Source organism: Garra rufa, chromosome 1, assembly GCF_049309525.1.
Source record: "Garra rufa chromosome 1, GarRuf1.0, whole genome shotgun sequence".
Classification (NCBI taxonomy): Eukaryota; Metazoa; Chordata; class Actinopteri; order Cypriniformes; family Cyprinidae; genus Garra; species Garra rufa.
The window spans coordinates 41,422,761-41,441,413 of record NC_133361.1 but is presented as its reverse complement, the minus strand read 5'-3'; the positions used below and the strand labels follow the sequence as shown (position 1 = coordinate 41,441,413).

General features: G+C 37.7%; 1 protein-coding gene across 1 annotated transcript in view; it reads right to left on the bottom strand.

Moving 5' to 3' along the window:
• Positions 1–18,416, bottom strand: part of syt3 (synaptotagmin III) — a 67,893-nt gene extending 49,477 nt beyond the window's left edge. Inside the window, exons 1-3 of the mRNA XM_073840761.1 lie at positions 18,279–18,416; positions 7,826–8,190; positions 7,260–7,683 (exon numbers count right to left, since the gene is read on the bottom strand). Of these exons, the coding sequence (XP_073696862.1) occupies positions 7,260–7,407 (148 nt within the window). The 5' untranslated portion in view covers positions 7,408–7,683; positions 7,826–8,190; positions 18,279–18,416. The remainder of the gene's footprint in view (positions 1–7,259; positions 7,684–7,825; positions 8,191–18,278) is intronic.
• Between the last annotated feature and the right edge of the window lie 237 nt (positions 18,417–18,653).

Genomic DNA, 18,653 nt, shown 5'->3' with positions numbered 1-18,653 from the left:
TAATGAATATTCAAGAAATATACATTTAAAGCTTCAGCCCGTAACTTGTTTTGTGTTCAAAATATGTCAAATTTATATAATAAGCGAGTACATCATAAATTTATTTTCCAAACCATGTTTTTGGCTTATCCTGAATAATTTTTGTACACGTATAATAAGTTTTTATATTCTGACTATTTCAGACTGGCTCTGGTAGGAACCGCTGCGGAGTAGCTCAGTACCTGTGTGATTCGTCACTGAAATTGGATAAGAAGTATAAACAGAAAGAAGTAGCTATGGCTACAATGTTCATCCGCAAGACACATGCAGTTCTGTTTATTAACCTCTAAAGCGCCAAAAGTTATGGACTGGAGCTTTAATAGAAACATATTATATTAGGTACTTTTTTTGTGCCAGATTTTTAGTAACATAAGTCTGTGCTCACCAGAGCTGTATTTACTTGATCAAAATACTGTAAAAACAGTAACACTGTTAAATATAATTTCAAAAAGTAATTTGAATTTGTGATAGCTGAATTTGCTGAATTGTCAGCAGTCATTACTCCAGTGTTAAGTGTCACATGAACCTTCAGAAGTTGTGCTTTTTGGTGGAAACTATGAAAAATGTTGGTTTTAAAAACAGAAAAATAATGGTTTTAAAAACAGAATTTATTTTGAAATAGGAATCATTTACTCACCCTCATGCTGTTTCAAACCTGTATGAGTTTCTATTTTCTGCTGAACATTTTTTGAAGAATTTCTGAGGAATTATTAGTTGAAAGTAGCCAATGACTTCCATAATATTTCAATACTAAATACAATACTTACACACAGGTTTGAAATAACTGGAGTGTGAATAAATGATGACAGAACTTACATTTTTGCCTGAACTATCCCTTTAATAAAAGCTTTTAAAAAATCCTGCTGTTCCTGAACTTGCAACAGTGCAATGGAGAGATCTTAAAGTTTTCTTCCATCACCGTTTTTATTCTGTTCTTATTGCTTCTGGTCTGTTGTTAAAATATTTATGTATGTCCTGATCTAGCTGAGTGGGCTTGCAATAAAAAGTGCAAACTTGAGGCAAAGCTAATTTTAACTAATATATGGAAATGTTTGTGCAAATGTTTTGATTTATCCATCCTCTTTTTATTGGAGTTAATCTAATTTATTGACTTGAATCTAGTTCCTTATTCTCATTAATAAATCATATTGTAAGACAAGAGTTTATTTGATAAAAACATATGTTCCGATTTGTAAAAACAGGAAAATGTGTATACTACCGGTCAAAAGCTTTTGAACAGTATAAGTATTAAGGTTTTTAAAGAAGTCTCTCCTGCTCACCAAGCCAGCATTTATTTGATCCGAAATACAGCAAAAGCAGTAATATAGTAAAATATTTTTATTATTTAATATAACTGTTTTCTATTTGAATATTTAAAAAGTAATTTATTCCTGTGATCAAAGCAAAAGTTTCAGCTTCGTTAATCCAGTCTTCAGTGTCACATGATCCTTTAGAAATCATTCTAATTTGCTGATTTTCTGTACAATAAACATTTTTTATTATTATCAATATTTAAAACAGCTGATTACATTTTTTTCAGGATTCTTTGATGAATAGAAAAATCCAAAGATCTTATCTTTATGTTTTTTACTTTTTTGGGAAAGAAATGCTAGAAATTAATACTTTTTATTAGTAAGGATGTTTTAAAGATAAATTTTCAGATAAATCCTTCTGAACTTTCTGTCTTTTTCATCAAAGAAACCTGAAAACAATTAACAATAATACTACTACTACTACTACTAATACTACTACTACTAATAATAATAATAATAATAATAATAAATGTTTCTGAGCAGCAAATCAGAATATTAGAATGATTTCTAAAGGAGCATATGACTAAAGTAGTGATGTGGAAATTTCAGCTTTGAAATAACAGGATCTTATATCTTATTCAGATAGAAGACAGTTAAATAGGAAAAATATTTCAAAATGTTACTGTTTTGCTGTATTTTGGATCAAATTAAGGCAGGCTTGGTGAGAAGAAGACACTTCTTTAAAAAACAAAACATCTTAATAATAATAAATGTTTCTGAGCAGTAAATCAGAATATTAGAATGATTTCTGAAGGATCATGTGACTGGAGTAATGATGCTATTGCTGCGTTCCAGGCAGGTTTTTTAACTGTTAAATCACCACTTCAAACCACGAGTCACGACTTTGTAGCGTTCCAGGCAAGTCACGCCAAACTGCCTGGGCACATTTATGAATTATTATTATTTTTATCTTATTATTAATTTGATTGCAACGTTATATCGTCCTAAGCTCTATTTTTCCACCGTGTGCCACTTGCATAAACACCGCACCCATTAGGGCTGACGTTGTTTCGCGGGCTATGTTACGTCAGAGCTCGTAACTGGGAGTACTTTGATCTAGTACGAGTTCACGAGTGGGAAGTCACGGGTTTGACTGCCGTTCCAGTGCACTTTCACTGGTAGAAGATCGGAAAAACACGGGTTACGGGTTGTCTGGAACGCGGCATAAAATTCAGCTTTTGAAATCACAGGATCTTATATCTTATTCAGAAAAATATTTCAAAATGTTACTGTTTTTGCTGTATTTTGGATCAAATTAAGGCAAGCTTGGTGAGCAGAAGAGACTATTTTAAAAAACATTACAAAATCTTACTGTTCACAAACTTTTGATTGGTAGTGTACATATTTGCACATTTGCTCGAAATAAACGCCCTTTTTGAATGCCAACTTCGGTCCTGTGATTTTGATCCTCCTTGTGACTGCTCAGGCCGTTATCACAAACAGATATTTAGTAGTGAGTAATTTGCTAAGTATTTTAGTGCTCCTCTATGCTAAAATTAGGCGAAGCTGTAGCTTACGCACATAACACAGTCTGTCTAATCTTTAGTTTTTATTCCATCAGCAAATATAGGCATTCGCACAATTTTATTCTCACTTTGACTTAACACCCTGCAGTTTGGGAGGAATCAAACATGAGAGTCACTTTCGGGATTTTATCCTGAGCTTGCTAATAAATGCACTTTAATATAAAATAGAGAGTGGCAAAATGTCTTCGGATAAAGCCACAAATCCAAATCGAAATGTTCAATCCTGCTTTACAACTAAGCGGTAACTGACCGTGGCTTACACAGAGACTTGGGGTTAAAAATAGTCTATTTCACCTTGTTACACTATGCTTGACAGCATGACTAGCCTTCAGCTGTAGTGCACATATGGGCCATACTGTGAGTACAGAGGAGTTTAAAGAGCCTAAGGCAGCTTCCCTCAATTTCCCACTAATTAATACTATGGTAAGCTGCCCCTCCTGCTCAGCTATGCATGTCACTGTTTTGCAATGCATTCAGCAAAACAACATCATGAACTGTGTTTCCCTCAGCTACATTAGTGCTTTCCAGCTTTTGATCACCACCAAGGTGTCAGATGTTTTCTTTAGCAGATGGTTTGAATGTCTTTGACTTGAATTGCTCACTTTGCTTACATAAGTGAGAGTCAGACTATCACTCACACAATCGATTTGAAATCATGTATTATATTGCAGTCCCTTATAAAGTTACAGCCACTGACGTGTCAGTGGCATTTTTACTTGCATTTGGTGCTTGCAGAGTGATAATTTTCCTCTAGTGTTCCTCTGGTGTTGCACTACTAGGAAATTTGGTATAGTATTACTATTTATATTGCGTTCTTCCTTGGACAAATTGCTTGTGTTATTCACATTTGTGTTATTCACAAGTCGCTTTTGGCTAAAAGCCTCTGCTAAATGAATAAATGTAACATGTAAATGCAATTTTGGACCCTGCTTCTAGCATCTTTCATGATAGCAAATGCAGGATTCAATCCAGCACCGCCTTAATAAGTAATGACCGACATTTAGTCATTATGTCAAAACCTGTTAATGTAAGCAAATGTCCTGAATTCATTCAAAATGGCTGTATTTATTAGAATAAACAGATGCAAAGCATCTTGAAAGCACTAAAACAGTTACTTCACCAGTGGTTTTGGCATGAGTTTACAAATGCTTGCTTGCACTTAAAAAATTGTTTAAAAACAAAAAGCACTTATTATTAAAGTGATAGTTCACCCAAAAATAAAAATTCTGTCATTTTTCTGTCTTTTTTTTTTTTTTTTTTTAGCAGAAGACAAAACATTCTTTTTTTTAAAAGAATATTTTAAATGTTTTTGTCCATTCAAATAAAATAGACTCCCGTTGACTTTGTTGATACAGACAATAAAAAATTCCATTGGTGTCCACCAAGGAAATAAAGTCAAACAGGTTTGTAAATAATGAAAACACTTTCATTTTTGGATGAGCTATCCCTTTAAGTAAGCAAAACACTGATTCGTTTTAACCGCCAGCCTCCTCCATTTGTGTGATTGTTGGGCGTTTGGAGACCCTAGGAAAGAAAGCCTACGCAACTTCATTTCTTCTCCTTCTTTTCACAAGGAGCTTAGAGCCATTTCAATTACCTGCGGTTGTGCCATTTCATATTAAAGAGAATGCAAGTCCAATTCCATTTCAATCACTGGCCACTTGGGAATTTAAACAATAATGACTAAATCTGTAAACAGGACAGTCTCACTCTGAACACAGCATCCAGCCATAACACCTGTGGTGGGCATGGCGTGAATACAAATACAAAACGGCCAGGCGCAATTACATGAATGAGCAGCTTTTTCCAGAGAGGCTCTTTTCTGGTCTCATGACTCACTGAGGTGGGTTGATGATGAAAATTACCCTTTTAGGCCATTTGTCAGGTCCAAGTCAATATTTTGGTTAGAAGTCAGGCATAAATCATAGCAATTCATGCTTTGAATAAGCTTTAAAGAGACAATTGAGCCAAAAATGTAAATTCTGTCATCATTTACGACTCGCACTCCTGCCATTCCAAACCTGTAAGACTTTCTTCAGTAAAACTTCAGAAGATTTAGATTAAGGTCATATGGATCACTTTTATGATGCCTTTGTGTCCATTTTGCAGTTTGAAAGCTCCGGTCCCCATTCATTGTTACTGCATGGACGGGAGAGCGACTGGTACAATGGCTCATTTTGTATTCAATTAAGGAATTTGTTAACTTCCCGAATTAAAATTTCCTGAAAATTTACTCACCTCCATGTCATCCAAGATGTTCATGTCTTTCTTTCTTCAGTTGAAAAGAAATAAAGGTTTTTGAGGAAAACCAGGATTTTTCTCTATATAGTGGACTTCAATGGGGTTAAAACAACAAGTTGAAGGTCCTAATTGCAGTTTCAACACAGCTTCAAAGGGCTATACATGATCCCAGCCAAGGATTAAGGGTCTCAGTGTTTCCCCTGCCATTCAAGGTCAAGTTAATTTTATTTTCTATATAGTGCCAGATCACAATAGAAGTAATTTAAGGTTACCGTTTCTAACGAACAGGTCTATACCTGGTTCTTATATATCTTATTTACATGTCGACATGTCATTTCTGTCTCTACATGGTCGCGCGTCTACAATTTCTCCTTCACAAAAACACTGATGGGATCACAGAGTCCATTAATAAAAATGGAATTTACTCTATAGCACAGAATGCCACTGAATTTGTCGTTTTTAGGATGAATAAATCTAAAGTTGGTCTGTCACTTAATTCGAATCGCGATATGCACTAGTGTCTGTGAATATTAAAATGCTTTAAATATTTAAATGGTTTAAACATGAATACTGCATGTTACGTTTGCCTCTGTATGTATGAATGTCGGAGAGGTGGTTTTGTTTACTACATACATACTGAAGCAAGCGTTATGCTCCCGGTGATTTTCAGCCTTTGCCTCACAGATAATCTCAATCTCCAGAGCTGCTGTGAGTGTCACTTCATGCGAATTTAACAGTTTGTAACAGTTTGTAAAATGTAACAGAACTATATTAGTCATATTATTTTTGTACAGTATAATGTAGGTGTTTATATATTTCTATTTCTAGCTAATTTAAATACAACAATTAAATGATAAAAAATAAATGTTACAACAAGATGAATCACTTAAAGGCTGTATCAGCGATTCTAGGCTGAAACATAAAGTGTCACATTCAGCTGACCTTTCTTCACGATCCGCTCGCTGCCTGCCCCATAAATTGCCTGTAAAAAAAAACGTGTCTCTGTGGTCAGCCTAGAGTCCGAGATATGCCAAAAAAACAATCGGTGCTACCAACCTTACCTCGGAGCCTAGGCTGACCACAGAGACACGTTTTTTTTTACAGACAATTTATGGGGCAGGCAGCGAGCGGACCGTGAAGAAAGGTCAGCTGAATGTGAAACTTTATGTTTCAGCCTAGAATCGCTGATACAGCCTTTAACTGTAGAAAAAAAAATATTATTAAGACTTTTTAACTGAATATTCAAACAATGTATACATTTTACCAGTAAACCTCTGTTTGTTTGTCAGAAAATAAAAGGGTTTCATTTTCATTTGATTAAAAATAAATAAATGTTTATCAGAAAAAATAAATAAATGATCAGAAAAATTTAAGCACAAGAATTTCTGAAAAAAAAAAGAAAAAGATTGTAGGGCCCTATTGTTCAAAATGTTGAAGTTGAGAGTTTTAGACTTATTTTTTTAACTGAAATAAATGTTTTCGTTATTACACAAAGTATTGAAAAAAATACCGTTGGCTACCGGTACCCCCCAAAGCTGTAAACCTAGGGGAAACACTGGGTCTTATCTAAAAGGACAAAAAACACCATCTCATTTTCCTCTCCAACTTCAAAATCATCCAACATCATTGTTTTACCTTTTTTGTAAAGGACGTTTGACTTTCTTTGTGTATTCGCTTTTTAAACGAGAGACCTTTTCAACATGACTATGTAATATGTGAAGTCGAGTTAGTGCAAGACAAACATTTGTGGTTAAAAAGTATATACATTTTTTTTTAGAAAATGAACAATCGTTTCACTAGATAAGACCCTTTATTCCTCGGCTGGCATCACGTAGAGCCCTTTGAAGCTGCAATAAAACTGCAATTTAGACCTTCAACCCAATGATCCTCATTGAAGTCCACTGTATGGAGAGAAATCCTTGAATGTTATCCTTACTAAACTTACCTTTTCAAATCTTTCCAACTGAAGAAAGAAAGACATGAACAACTTGGATGACATGGGGTGAGTAATTTATAAGGAAATTTTTTATTCTGCAAGTAAAATAATCCTGATTTGTAACAACATGAAAGTGAGTAAATGATGTCCGAATGCTAAATTTCAGGTCAGTCATTCTTTAACCAGGTTGCGCTGTGCTCTTACCTGTGTTCAGCTGTCTGTTAGGTCCTCTCATCATGTAGCTGAACTCTTGACAGCTGGCGCTCTGGCTCAAGCCTCCAGATCGGAAGCACAGTTCCTCCACCAGCACCAACGCCTTCTTACAAAGGTCGTCTTCCCAGTCCCCCGACATCCTCCAATCCGCATCGCACACCCAGCCCGCACTCAACCAATCGAGGTGCGGCTCTCACCGCCCGCACCAACTGGACGGCGCCTGAACGGAGAGGGTGCGTCTGGCCACTTTCTGCCGATTTCCAACAATACAGGGGGTCGTTTTGGATTCTGAAGGACAACGTTTCGACAAAAAGCAGAGACGGTCTCTTTATGACCGTTAATTGAAAGCCTTAATGGTTGCTGAACTCATTGGTAAGTGTGCCACAATCACTCGTTTCAATAATAACATTGGCTCCTGGAGGGGGAAAAAAAACAAGAGAAAGGGAAAAAAAGAAGAAATGAGAGCAAGGGAGGAGAAGACAATGCATACATTTATAATGTAAAATCCATTATTGAATTGAATGTGCTTTGCTTACGAGATGTTTTTGTGCACATACTTGTTATAAAGGATGACAATGACATCCCTGAGTCCTTGTCATGGTGAAGAAGGTCGAAAGCAATTCAATTCACATAAATGTTAAGAATTTGCTCAATGGATAAACAGTGTGACTATATTTAGGTCTGTTGTTCAGAAAGCATAGCCTAGATTTCGTGGGCTATTACTCTCAGTTAAATCATCAGTCAGGGAAGAGGAAAGTGTTTGCAGACTCAGTCCTTAAAGCAGCATCAGGGCAGGGTTGTATTTGAGATGTACGGTCTAGTTCCACTAGGCTTCTCTATTTGTTTTCTCCATTCAAGCTTTACTGTTCATTGTGGTCCATGGCTGTATTTCTGGAATGTTCTACAGGAGCTTTGAAACTGCCTGAAATGAGAGGAAGAGAGGGAGAGTGTGTGAGAGAGGGAGAAAATGAGGCACACATCATTAAAAACACTGCTGTAAAATTATGGTTAAATTATAAAGGCAACCCGCTGGGCTCGCAGAGCTCAACAGCATGCAGAGAAGAACCTATCTGTTTCTTCTCAAAGACAAACAGCTCTTCTTGTACAGCGCTTCTCGGGAATGAGGATGTGGTCAACCACAAAACAAGTTTATCTTGTAAGTGTCACAGTCCTGTCTGTTCATCTGGTCTCCCCCTGTCATTTTGTCATTATTGGTTTCACCCTCATCAACCTGTCATCCTCATCACCTGTGTTTAATTAATTATCTTCCTTTATAAGTCTGTCTTTGTCTTGAGGTCCCTGTCGGTCTTTATATTGTTTAGATGTTTTACGTGTGTGTGGATGTTCCTGCCTGTTCTGCTTGTCACACTTGAAGATTTACATTAAATTTCACTTTTGTTTGTTATCTCGTGTCCCGTCTCGTCAGTCCAGCACACAAACCCTGACAGTAAGCTGTTGTTGCATGATACTCTCAAGATTAAAGGTGACAAGTAATTTCGATGCTAAACTTGTAACGTTAATTTGAGCTGCCCGATACATCGGCTAAACCAATGATGTGAGGTTTGGGCGGCGCTACATGTTTGAATAATAATTATGGTAGTCTTTTTTTTTTGCCATTCTGTTTAGTATCTTTACAGCTGAAGTGTATAATTTCTGCACCACAATAATTAATGTTTTTACAGGGATTAAAGGGATAGTTCAGCCAACAATGAAAATTACCCCATGATTTACTCATCCTCAAGCCATCCTAGGTGTATATGACTTTTTTCTTTCAGAAGAATTCAATCGGAGTTGGCTCTTCCAAGCTTTAGAAATATGTATTTTTACAAAAACGCATTAAACCCACCAAAACTGTGTAGAGCATTTTTAATGATGGATGGATGCACTTTATTTCACCTAAAATCACAACAGCCATTCATCGCCATTATAAACTGATTTTAAAGAGCCTGGACATTTTTTAATATAACTCAGATTGTATTCGTCTGAAAGAAGAAAGTCGTATACACCTAGGATAGCATGAGGGTGAGTAAATCATGGGGTAATTTTCATTTTTGGCTGAACTAATGATAGCCCCACCCAAACTCACACTATTGGCTGTGAAAATGTTGTGTCAGGTTGACATAATAATACCTTTTTATAATCTGGGATTAGTTTTATTAATATTATACTCAATCCAGATAAGTATTGCAGACAAAACACATGCTACTATGGTCCGTATGATTTATGTTTTTGAAATAGGTCATTTATTTGACCAAAAATGTGGTGAAATAATAATATTGTGAAATATTTCTGTTTCTATTTTAATGTAGAGCCAAACCAAAATTTATTCAGACACCATTAATCTTTCTCACATTATCACAGTTTATCCACTATAGTTTAGAAAATGGTAATAAAATATGACAAGAACTCAGTTAAACTGTGTCAGAAAAAAATAATATTGATCTCAAATAACTTTGATAGAAAGGTATGTAATGGGTTACAATCAACCAAATATTATTCAGACAATATTTACACAACTATGAATACTTTGTTGGCCAATTACCAAGCAATGCTTGATGTTGTTCAGTCTGTGGTGTAAAAAGGTCAAATTAGCAAAAAAAAAAAAAAAAAACTTAAGCAAAACATTGACAGGTCAAAGTGTCTAAATAATTGTCTGTCCCAAATTTTTTTTATCAAGTTTACTGGTAGTCCACTGTATGAGGGATTTTGGGGTATAATATGTCACAGTTTACTTTATTTCGCTATCCTCAATTACATGAATGAACTTTAGTGTCCTGCACCCACTAGTAAAAAAATATCAAAAATGAATCATGTGTAAATAATTTTGATTTGACTGTATTTTGTAATGTAGTTTATTCTAGTGATGGCAAAGCTGAATTTTTAGCAGCCATTTATTTTTAATTTTAAGCCATTAATATTTTTTTCACTGACACCATATGGTAGTATCCTTGCCAAAAAGAACAGCAAAAAATAATCAAAGACAGCATTTCAACATTGTAGTTCGGTAGAGACACTTCACCTTTAAGGTTAACACTGTGTCCTAACCGGGTGCAACGCAACAAGATTCTAGTGACAGGCAATTTGTCTGTCCACACCAAATGTGAAAATAGGGCGTGACACAACACAGAACAGTTCTCACACTCACAGCACACTGCAGACGAAGAGCACAGAAAACACTAAGAAAACAGACCTTGCTTTTTCATGCTTTTGAATTGACCTTTGAACCCTCACATAGAGGATAAAAGCACTTAAGGTTCACGTTAAGCAGGCCTATATTCACAACATTTTATTACATCAACAGCACAGCACTAGACATAGTTCATCAATTTGTAATTCCAAGAAGCTTTTCGTTAATGGATTAGAATAAAGGTCAGATCTACACTAAGGAGCACAGCTAGCTACCAGCACTTTTTCCATAAAGAGGACTTTAATGCAGCGTTACCATAAAGACCACAGTAATTACATTTTTGCTATCAAGTCTAGAATGATTAAAATTTTATGATTTTTGAATTACAAATAACCTAAAATACATACAGTATGTGACCCAGGACCACAAAACCAGTCTTAAGTAGCACGGGTATATTTGTAGCAATAGCCAAAAATACATTTTAAGGGTCAAAATGATCGGGAAAAACCGTAAGTAAAGATCATGTTCCATGAAGATATTTTGTAAATTTCTTACCATAAACATATCAAAACTTAATTTTTGATTAGTAATATGCATTGCTAAGAAGTTAATTTGGACAACTTTAAAGGCAATTTTCTCAATATTTAGATTTTTTGCACCCTCAGATTCTAGATTTTAAAATAGTTGTATCTCAGCCAAATATTGTCATATCCTAACAAACCATACATCATTGCAAAATCTAATTTATTCAGCTTTCAGATTATCTATAAATCTCAGTTTCAAAGAATTGACCCTTATGAGACTGGTTTTGTGGTCCATGGTCACATATGTTACAAATCTATTTTCAACAATCAGACAGCACTGAGGAAAAACATGGTAGCTATTTATCTGCTGAGGGACTGGGTGTGTATAATTTGTCAGCATGAAGTTCTATATCTATGAGATCTCTCAGTATTCCTCCTTTGTTCTGTGCTCATTCTGTCTCACAAAACCAGGTCAAAGCTCCACCTTTCATTTCCCTTCTCTTTCGCTCTGTCTCAGCCCTCCTCCAAGTGTTTCTTTCCACCCCTCTCTGCGTCAGCTGAAACGGTGCAAGCCCAGAAAAAGTGAGCAAATCTATCAATATCTGAATCGATTCAACGATCGCCTGCCTTCATCTGAGTTTTTCAAGCCAGCTAAATCCCTCCAAGAAGTCTGATCCATTACTCTCCGACAGGATACCTCCTGTTATTGTGCCGATCGTCCATCTATCATTGTGCTACACTATTCTTTCATGCTTTTTAGGTCTGTAAAATGTCATTGGAGTTTCATTGTGGATGTTTTTTTTTTCTAGCTAGTGTCTTTTCCATCTGTCTTTTCAATCAATCAATCAGTCAAAGGCTTAAGTACAGCTATAAGTCTTTTGGAGCAGGGCTCAGGTCAAGATGTTCACCCACACACACTCATTCAATCCTTCCTTTGGAGTTGCCTAATCAGCGTGCCCAAGCGGTCCATTAGTCCAGAGCGTCATTCAAAAGAAACACAAACAGAATGAGGTCCATTTATCTGTCTATCTCAGATCTTCGGCCCATTGTAAAAATGAGCCTTAGATTAGCTCATAAAAAAGCACTTCCCCCCTCAAAACTCTTGTCTGCTCTCCTCACCACAGTTCAGCCTGTAAATCTGTCTGAGTTTGACTTAAAAACGCTGCATATCTCAATCTGAAAGATGGCCGTCTGGCAGTGAACTACAGTGTCACTGTCCAGACATGCCAGGTCGATTGAGAACGAAGTTAGAGAGGAACTGAGCAGGTGAAAGAAAGAGGCAATGAAAGAGAAAGCAAGAGCGAGACATAAACTATAATGCTTGGAAGAAAAAAGAAAGTCAGAAGGGCATATAGCATGCGGCCTTGGAGCCCAAAGCGTCTTGGTGCAAGCGTAAATGTCTAGAGGACAGGCATTTACAAGTGATATGCTGTAATAAAACTACACCGACGCTCTGGGGCGTTATAGGCCAGAAAAAAGCCGGAATAGCATAATGTGGTGGTAAAATCCATGCAAGTGACACCGACATGAAACACGCGGACAACAGAACATGAAACCTGTCTCAGACATTCCATTGACTACTGCCCAGGTCTCAATCAATATCTCCAGGAAAAGCAATACCCCACAACAGGGACCCCAGCAACCTGTATGGTCACTGTCCAATCACTCGCAAGCCAGACGGAATTGCCACAGTCCAATCAAGCAATAAAGGCCACAAAAGCCCCTGTCCAATCACACACTAGAAATGAAAACCTATAATAAAATGCAATGATTATACGGATATGCACACAGACACAAACAACCAGAAAGGTCAATGTACAGTGACATCCATCAAAATGGCCATAATTGCACTGACGTTACGTACGGAAACATTTGAAGGTTGCAGCTCAGTTTGGTGTCTAGACAACTCACACAACACCCAGACGTCCAATTTCACCCGGAAAGCAGAAAGACTAGATCAGGTCGCCGTGTCATTGAATGACGGACAACAGTAAGCGATTCCAAGCAGGAGAGATGATCTCAGATGAGAACTTGATGATGACAAAAAATAAAAAATAAAAACGAAATCAATAACAACATTTTACATTACAACTAAAAATGATCCTTTGTGAATTCTGTTTAATCACAAAATGAATGTAATCAGTTTGAATCACCTTATCACCAAACAAAAAAAATCACTACCAACAAGCAAATGCATAATATTTACCGTTGAGGTCAGAAGTTTACATGAAAGGGTTCAGAATCTGCAAAATGTTAATTATTTTACCAAAATACTGTAAGAGGGATCATACAATGCATGTTACTGTTTATTTAGTGCTCACCTGAATAAGATATTTTACACAAGAAAAAAATAATAGTTGAATTTATAATAATGAGTTTCAAAAGTTTACATCCCCTTGATTCTTAGCTGTGTTGTTACCTGAATGATCCACAGCTGTGTTTTTTGTTTAGTGATAGTCGTTCATGAGTCCCTTGTTTGTCCTGAACAGCCTGCTGTTCTTCAGAAAAAATCCTTCAGGTCCCACAAAATCTTCGGTTTTCCAGCATTTTGTGTATGTGAACCTTTTTCAACAACGACTGTATGATTTTGAGATCCATCTTTTCACATTGAGGACAACTGAGGGACTGATTTGCAACTATTACAAAAGGTTCAAACACTCACTGATGCTCCAGGAGGAAAAACCATGCATTAAACCCTGATATTCAAATTCAAAAAGTTTTCACTCCTCGGCTCTTAATGCATTGTTTTTCCTTCTGGAGCATCAGCGAGTGTTTGAACCTTCTGTAATAGTTGCTTATAAGTCCCCCAGTTGTCCTCAGTGTGAAAAGATGGATCCCAAAATCATACAGTCATTGTTGGAAAGGGTTCAAATACACAAAAATGCTGGAAAACCAGAGAATTTGTGGGACCTGAAAGATTTTCTGAAGAACAGCAGGCAGTCTTTACTGTTCAGGACAAACAAGGGACTCATGAACAACTATGACTAAACAAAAAAACAAAGCTGTGGATCATTCAGATAACAACACAGTAAGAATCTAATGTATGTAAACTTTTGAAGAGAGTCATTTTTATAAATGTAACTATTATTTTCTCTTGTGGACTATATGTAAACATCTTTTGTGTAAAATATTTTATTCAGGTCAGATCCCTCTTATTTTGGTAAAATTTACATTTTGCATATTCTGACCTCAACTGTATATTTTAAAACGTTAATTAATTTTATGAACAAATCAGTTAAAGCATTTTCTAGTACTTCAAAAATAATAATTACAACAATACAATACAAAAACAACTTTGGTTTAGCTTTTTTGTTAGATGTCATTAATAATCACCTTTTTTTGACTATCAGTCAATAAATCCTTGTAAAACACTGCAAGCGTAATAAAGGTCACAGGCACAGAGGTGCTGCTTTAATTTAGTCCTCTAGAAATGGCTCACAGATCATCATTTCACGTCCATATTAAATCGGACGTGACTGAAAGCGATGATGTCCGAGTGGATGAATTTTTAAATTTGTAATTAGTCTGTCTATTTCCACCAGTTTGATCCATTCAAGCGGATTTGCAGACGTTTTGGCGGGCATGAGCTAGCGTGACAAATGAGGCCGTCCTACAATACAACGGGTCCTAATAACCTCTAAATAACTGCGGCCCACACTCACAAATGTGTGTAGTCATGAGGCAAGTTACTGACAATGATAATGTCACTGACTGTTCATACATAAAACACCTGGCATTCGCTGCATAACTGTCAGGTGTCCTAAGTCGAGATCTGTCAGAGGGGCTGTCCGTCAACACCACAGATCAGCAGCAGTCGCTCAGGTCACTGCCTGTTTCTACAGCAGAGAGCAGATGGGTCTGAGGTTCCGTCCTCGGACCCGGGGTGAAATTATTCAAGCCAATGAAGAATGATGCAATTCGTTTTGTCCCACAGGCAACGTCCAATGTCCTATTTAAGTTGTCCGGTTTGTAGGCTAATGGTTAAGTTGCTGTAAAGTCTGCAAAAGATGACAAACCTCGACATGCCTGGAAGCAGGGTCTTCCATTCTGCTCGTAAAGAATCTGGCATTACATGAAGATACACAGGATCAGATATATGCACATCACTCAAACCATGCTACATTTTAATGAGGATGCACAATGATAAAAGTTTATAGCTTATAAAATGTGTTGCTTTTTTGTTTGGCAGTCTGCTTCAGTGTTGCAACACTTTGAGCCATCCTCCAGTCTCAAATCTAGTGTTTAAATATGCAGATATATAAGTCTTAACAAATGTTTCAGCTGCTGTGTAATGGAAATCAGAGGTGTCACAAGATGCTAACCAACGCTGATCCATGTAATCCATTTCCAAATGAAACCAAACTAAATTAAATGTGTAAATTTATTCATTTTGCATAGAAGATATGCAAGATATATAAGACTTGTCTTAGGCTATAAATTTAAACCCTTCTAACAAATCCATTAAGTATATAATGTGATGTGCGTATATGTGGCAGCTTATTGACATTGTTTGTTTTAGCTTAAAGAGAGAGTTCACCCACAAATGAAATTTCCATCATTAATTAACCTGTAAGAACTTTGTTCATCTTCAGAACAAAAATAAAGATATTTTTCGATGAAATGCAAGACCTTTCTGACCCTTCATAAAAAAGCAACACAACTGACACATTCAAGTCCCAGAAAGGTAGTAAGGACACTGTTAAAATTCAACCTTAATTTTATGAAGCTACGACAATACTTTTTGTGCACAAAGAAAGCAAAAATAACGACTTTATTCAACAATTTCTTCTCTTCAATGTTAGTCTTCGACACGTTCACGACAGAACCACAGCGCAAGCAGAAATTGTTGGATAGACAGTTGAGGGTTGAGGTCACATGGACTATTTCAACAATGTTCTTACTACCTTTCTGGGCCTGGAAATGTTTCAGTTTCACTGCTGTCTATGCAGGATCAGAGAGCTCTTGGATTTCATCAGAAATATTGAAGACGACATAAGGGTGAGCAATTAATGACAAAAGTTTCATTTTTGGCTGTACTGTCCCTTTAAAGCACCTTTAAGATACATTGAGAATAACAAATGTACATTCTAGGCAAATCTGAGACACGTTCCACAAAGCAATTGTAGTTTTCACAATTGCCTCCCTCCTTTTGAAGTTTTTCCCGTCTTTCCTCTTTACTCAATGGAAACCTGCCTCACAACTTCCCTTATTCCCCTGAAATTGATAGATGTGACTGAGACTAATTGTAAAAGAAAAATGATGGCTAATCCTTTTCTTCTCTACTGAGGCAATGAATTTGAACACTTCTATTGACAAGGGATGTAAATCCATTAAGTATAACCAATAGGATATTAGAGTAATTTCTTAATGAAGCCGTTGTGGTTTTTCTTTCTCTCCTTCTTTTTTCCCCCACACTCACTGTATCACCTCCATTCCTGTGGTCTTATCTGCAATGTCATCGGGAGTCTAATCTGCTTTTGTTTTCTGTAAGGCTGTTGCGTTTTTTTCCTCCCTTTCTTAACCTGTTGGAAGATAACGGTAATTTTCTTTACCCCTCTGGCTTCAAAGCAAAATGTTTCCAGACATCCTGCAAAGTGGGAATGAATGAATAAATGATAACAACGCTGTTTTAGTAGACTCGTGTAGCAATTTCTCTTCATCTCCCTAGCTCTCGCCAATGCCGTCGTACTCTTGCTTTTCTAACCTTTTCTACCTCTTTTGTCGCCTGTTACCATTCCACTCCCTTAAATCATGCACTGATCTCATGCACTGGAAGAGGAAACCAGGCTAAACGGCCTTCAGCGCGGTCACAACCTCTGCTTACGGACACTCAGCCGGATCACTGCGTCATCTCACCGTCTTGCTCATATCTGTGAGTTCCTAGACACTTTCTCCATCCTCTCTGGTGTCCAGCCTATTCACCGGCCACTAAACACACATCAAAACTGCCCTGCCAACGTCTGCTGTCATTTACACAACCGGACCTCCGCCGCTGGCCAAAGACAGGGCTGATATTACATATCGCTGTAAAAAAAAGATACTTTCGGCCTTTGCGGCTTGTGGCTGCAAGCTGAGGTAGTATGTAGTAACATTGTTTTCAATGTCTAAAAGGAGTTCGGTCCTATTCAAAAACTGTATAGAATGGTTGCAAAGCCTGCTTCAAGTTACCCTCAGGCCCAGACAGAATATGCAGACTTTTTCAGCACGGATTTCAGGGAATTCTGTGGAAAGCATAATCAAATTAGCCCAAGTGATTAATAAACAAATACACTTCCAGAATTCTATGAATGACACGTGTCCCAGTTCCGAGGAAATCTGCAGATTTCATGTGGGCCTGGTTTTCCCCTCCCATCCTCTCTCTCCTCGGCTCCGCTGTCCAGGCCCTGAGAGTATCTAAATTATCTATAACACCACACAGGAAAACACAGGCAAAAGAAAGAGCAGTGAGCGATGCGAGGAACCCTGGGATACTGGTGACGCTCTGTGCCAGCCCTTAAGATTCAGCTCCCACACAGATAGAACGTAGAGGGAAGCTCTCGGCAGCCCGACAGCCAGGCAACGTCATCACCCGCTCCGTCACATTGTGGGGGGAACGAATCGCCCCCTCATATGGCTTTTACCAGTGTCGTTATATGCTGTCAGTGAGCGAAGGAGAGGATTCCAGTGACGGTTCCATATGGATGTATTAATATTTGCATAATTATGGTCCTGTGCCTGATAGAAGCCCATGTAAGCCTGCCTTTGAAGACTGTGGGGAGGGGTGGGGTTTGGAGGGGAAGGAACACTGATAAGGGGTTGAAGAAGGAGGGAAGCAGCTTCATATGCACATCTCACATCCTTTCCTCATGAATTACATATGCATATGCAGATTAAGCATGTAGAGTAGGAAATATGGAAGTTAAGAGCAGAATTACATAAGTGACAGAGTCTAAGTGACTGATTATCCCTCTATACATTGTTGCACACACACACACATATGCACATCTGAAAATGCGAGGTCACGATGCTCAGCACATATCCATGCATGATTTTGCAGTAAATAAATGAAGATTACTGAAGCAGCTGAGAGGATCTGCACGACGATGCCGGACAGACGTGCAGACCTTTACACCACATAGGCGCGCTCACAAATAGCCAGATATATTATGGATAACCTGGACACAACAATCCGTAGAGAGTCTGTACCGTTTCAAGCAATGCAGATCTCGAACGGAACGACTGTCTACATCATATCCACACTCTCTCTCCCGAGCTCACATTCATCCCAAACATTAATTTTCTCATGCGACGCGTTACAACGGCAACATCATAACATCCGCCCCGCACACCCAAAGACAGATAAAGGCTGAAATACCGCACCTGGGACAGACGGATGCCAAAGGGTAGACCGAGAGGGACAGAGGAGGTATCTCTCGGCTCCCCTCTTCCTCCTCTCTTTCTGTGTTTTCGCCTGTCTTCACAGCCTCGTTTTTTTCTCTCTATTTCACTCTCTGCCCTCCCTCCCTTCTCCCTCCTTCGCCTTGTGCATGGAATACTAAACGAGCCTCGTCTCCGCTCACGGGCTCCAGTGTGCGTGCAGTGCTAAACACATACTGATGTATGGCGAGAGAGAGAGAGAGAGAGAGAGAGAGGATGGATGAAGAATATTGGGCGGAGGGGTGAGACCTCCCTTAATTCAATTGCATGAACAAGTTATACAATTATAACGTCTTCAAACGTTTCAATAAACATACA